Consider the following 3,018-nt stretch of genomic DNA (forward strand, 5'->3'; position numbering starts at 1 on the left):
GATAATTGATAATACATAATTCTCTCCCCTTACTGAGAACAAGGAACATGAGGTACCTATATATATTATTACTATACACATCTTTCATACATGTAGTGAGTCACTTCAGGAAAAATGTTCATGTATACTTTCTGTACATTCTCCTTTGTATGTCTGTTTTTTCTTTTTCCCTGTGGCTTTGTGTTGCTGTACATGTGTGCGTGTGTGTGTGTGTGTGTGTGTGTGTGTGTGTGTGTGTGTGTGTGTGTGTGTGTGTGTGTGTGTGTGTGTGTGTGTGTGTGTGTGTGTGTGTGTGTGTGTGTGTGTGTGTGTGTGTGTGTGTGTGTGTGTGTGTGTGTGTGTGTGTGTATTTGTATGTCTATGCTGGAATACACACATACACACTGCAGTATTGTCTGTGTGTGTTTGTATGCTTTTGTGTTTAAGTTGAAACACACACATAAACACACTAGTATTGTCTGTGTGTATGTTTGTGTGTGTAAATTGAAATACACACATACACACTGCTATAGTATTGTCTACACGCACATGTATGTACGTATTATTGCTATAAAAGTGCTTATCTTGTGTATATATGATCATCTCTCCCTGCACTGCCATGTATGTATGCATGTATGCATTTCCTCTACCCTGTGTATGTATTTCATGCATCTATATGAGTATACATGGCTTGGAAGTATACACACATACACATACCTGTATCTGTCTTACACACACACACACACACACACACACACACACACACATACTTGCTTTATCCCTGAGTATTGCACAGACAGTCATTGCTAGGACAGTCACCTATCCTCCTAGTAGTAGTAGTAGTAGTAGTAGTAGTAGTAGCAGTAGTAGTAGTAGTAGTAGTAGTAATAGCAGTAGTCATAGTCATAGTACTTATAACAAGATCACACACAAACACACACACACACACACACACACACACACACACACACACACACACACACACACACATGATAACACAGCTAATAGTACAATAATAGTTATAATAATAAAAAAATATATAATAATAATAATAATAATAATAATAATAATAATAATAATAATAATAATAATAATAATAATAATAATAATGATAATAGTAATAATAATAAAAATGACAATAATAATAATAATAATAATAATAATAATAATAATAATAATAATAATAATCACAACAATAATAACCAACACCTAACAAAACAACTATTGCATTTAACACAAACACACACACAGCAGCAATAGCATCGCCCAAATCACACACACACACACACACACACACACACACACACACACACACACACACACACACACACACACACACACACACACACACACACAGTAGTGGTTAGCACGCCCAGCTCACAATCGAGAAAGGCCAGGTTTGACTCCTGGGCACGGTGAGGCAAGTGGGTGAGCCTCTTAATGTGTATTCCCTGTTCACCTAGCAGCAACTAGGTATGGGATGAAACCTGAGGAGTTGTGACCTGGCTGTCCTGGTGTGTGGTGTGTATGGACTCAGTCCTACCCAAATATCAGTCAATACAAGCTCTGAGCTCTTTCTGTAGGGGAACGGCTGGCTGAGTGACCAGCAGACAACTATAGGTGAACAACACACATGCACACACACACACACACACACTAGTTCCCATCCCTCCCACACACTGTTCCCACACCCCAGTCAAATGTTCTGGGTGGTTATGTGAGTGTTTCTTGGGTGTTTGGTGTGTGTAGGAGTGTTTGGCAGGGTGTAGGAGTGTTTGGCAGGATGTAGGAGTGTTTGGAAGGGTGTAGGAATGTTTAGCAGGGTGTAGGAGTGTTTGGCAGGGTGTAGGAGTGTTTGGGAGCATTTGGGAGGGTGTAGGAACTTTTGTCTAACCCTTACACACACACACACACACACACACACACACACACACACACACACACACACACACACACTCAAGTCCCCACCCCTCCCACTTCTTGTTTCTGCCAAGTTCTCAACCTGCCAGCACTAGTCGTCGCCAGTGCCAGGTCGGTAGCACTAGTCAATGCAAATCCGCCGATAGTAACTGCCCAGGAGGGAACCCACGTCAGTCACTGCCTCCAGCACGCCGCCTGTCCTGGCTGGCTCTGGGGTTGCCTCAAAGCCATACTGGAAATGGTCTGCAGGAGGGGAGGAGTGTTAGGGAGGGGCTGAGGGGGAGTGATGTGTGAGTGAGGTATGTTAGAAATGGGTTAAGAGGTTAGAATTGAATGTGATCTGTGAGTGATGGGGATGAGAGTGAAGTGTGTTAGGTATGGGTTATAGTGGTCAGGACTGAAGGTGATTTGTGAGTAGTGTTTGGAGTAGAGTTATGGAGTTAGGAATGAGAGTGATGTGTTAGGAATGGGGTATGGAGATTAGAAGTGGAGATGATGTGGAGTTAGAATGGGTTTGAACATGAAGTGATCTAGTAAGTGATGTTAAAAAATGAGTTAGAAAAGCTAAAACTGCAAATGAACAGCAAGTTAACACCCAGCTATCTTTAATACCTCCCCTACATAGTCACACCAATCAAAAAAAAAAAGGTTAGACTACAACTGCAACTTCAAACTACCCTCAGGCAATGAACCTCAAGTCACCCAAGCACTAAGCCAACACAGGAGGAACGCACCAGCTTATCACCAATCAAGGCCCACCAACACACTAGCTTTCTTACCCCCACAATCCATGTTGCTCTGACAGACTCACCACACACACACACACACACACACACACACACACACACACACACACACACACACACACACACACACCTCTCCTCTGTGCCTTGTGCTACTGCAGCCACCACAATGGGAGGAAAGGCACCAAGGACCGACACTTTTTCCTGCAGGGGATTCTGGTGGGACGTACTGCCCTGGACACCCACACTAAGGGAAGGCGAGACAAGGCAGGAAGGGTGTGAGATGTGAGCTGGGATGTTGGGAGTGATGGAAAGGGGAAAGGAGAGAAGGAACTGTTGAAATGAAGGCAAGGGAAGTGAGAAAAGAGAAAGAAAG

The 3,018-nt window shown here is 43.0% G+C and overlaps 1 protein-coding gene across 1 annotated transcript in view; it reads right to left on the reverse strand.

Annotated features, from left to right (window-relative positions):
* Positions 1-229: 229 nt before the first annotated feature.
* The window catches only part of LOC135105273 (alpha-tocopherol transfer protein-like), a 9,221-nt gene continuing 6,432 nt past the window's right edge, over positions 230-3,018 (reverse strand). The window contains 1 exon segment of the mRNA XM_064013494.1: positions 230-2,142. Within this exon segment, the coding sequence (XP_063869564.1) occupies positions 2,021-2,142 (122 nt within the window). The 3' untranslated portion in view covers positions 230-2,020.

This window comes from Scylla paramamosain, chromosome 11 (assembly GCF_035594125.1).
Source record: "Scylla paramamosain isolate STU-SP2022 chromosome 11, ASM3559412v1, whole genome shotgun sequence".
NCBI lineage: Eukaryota > Metazoa > Arthropoda > Malacostraca > Decapoda > Portunidae > Scylla > Scylla paramamosain.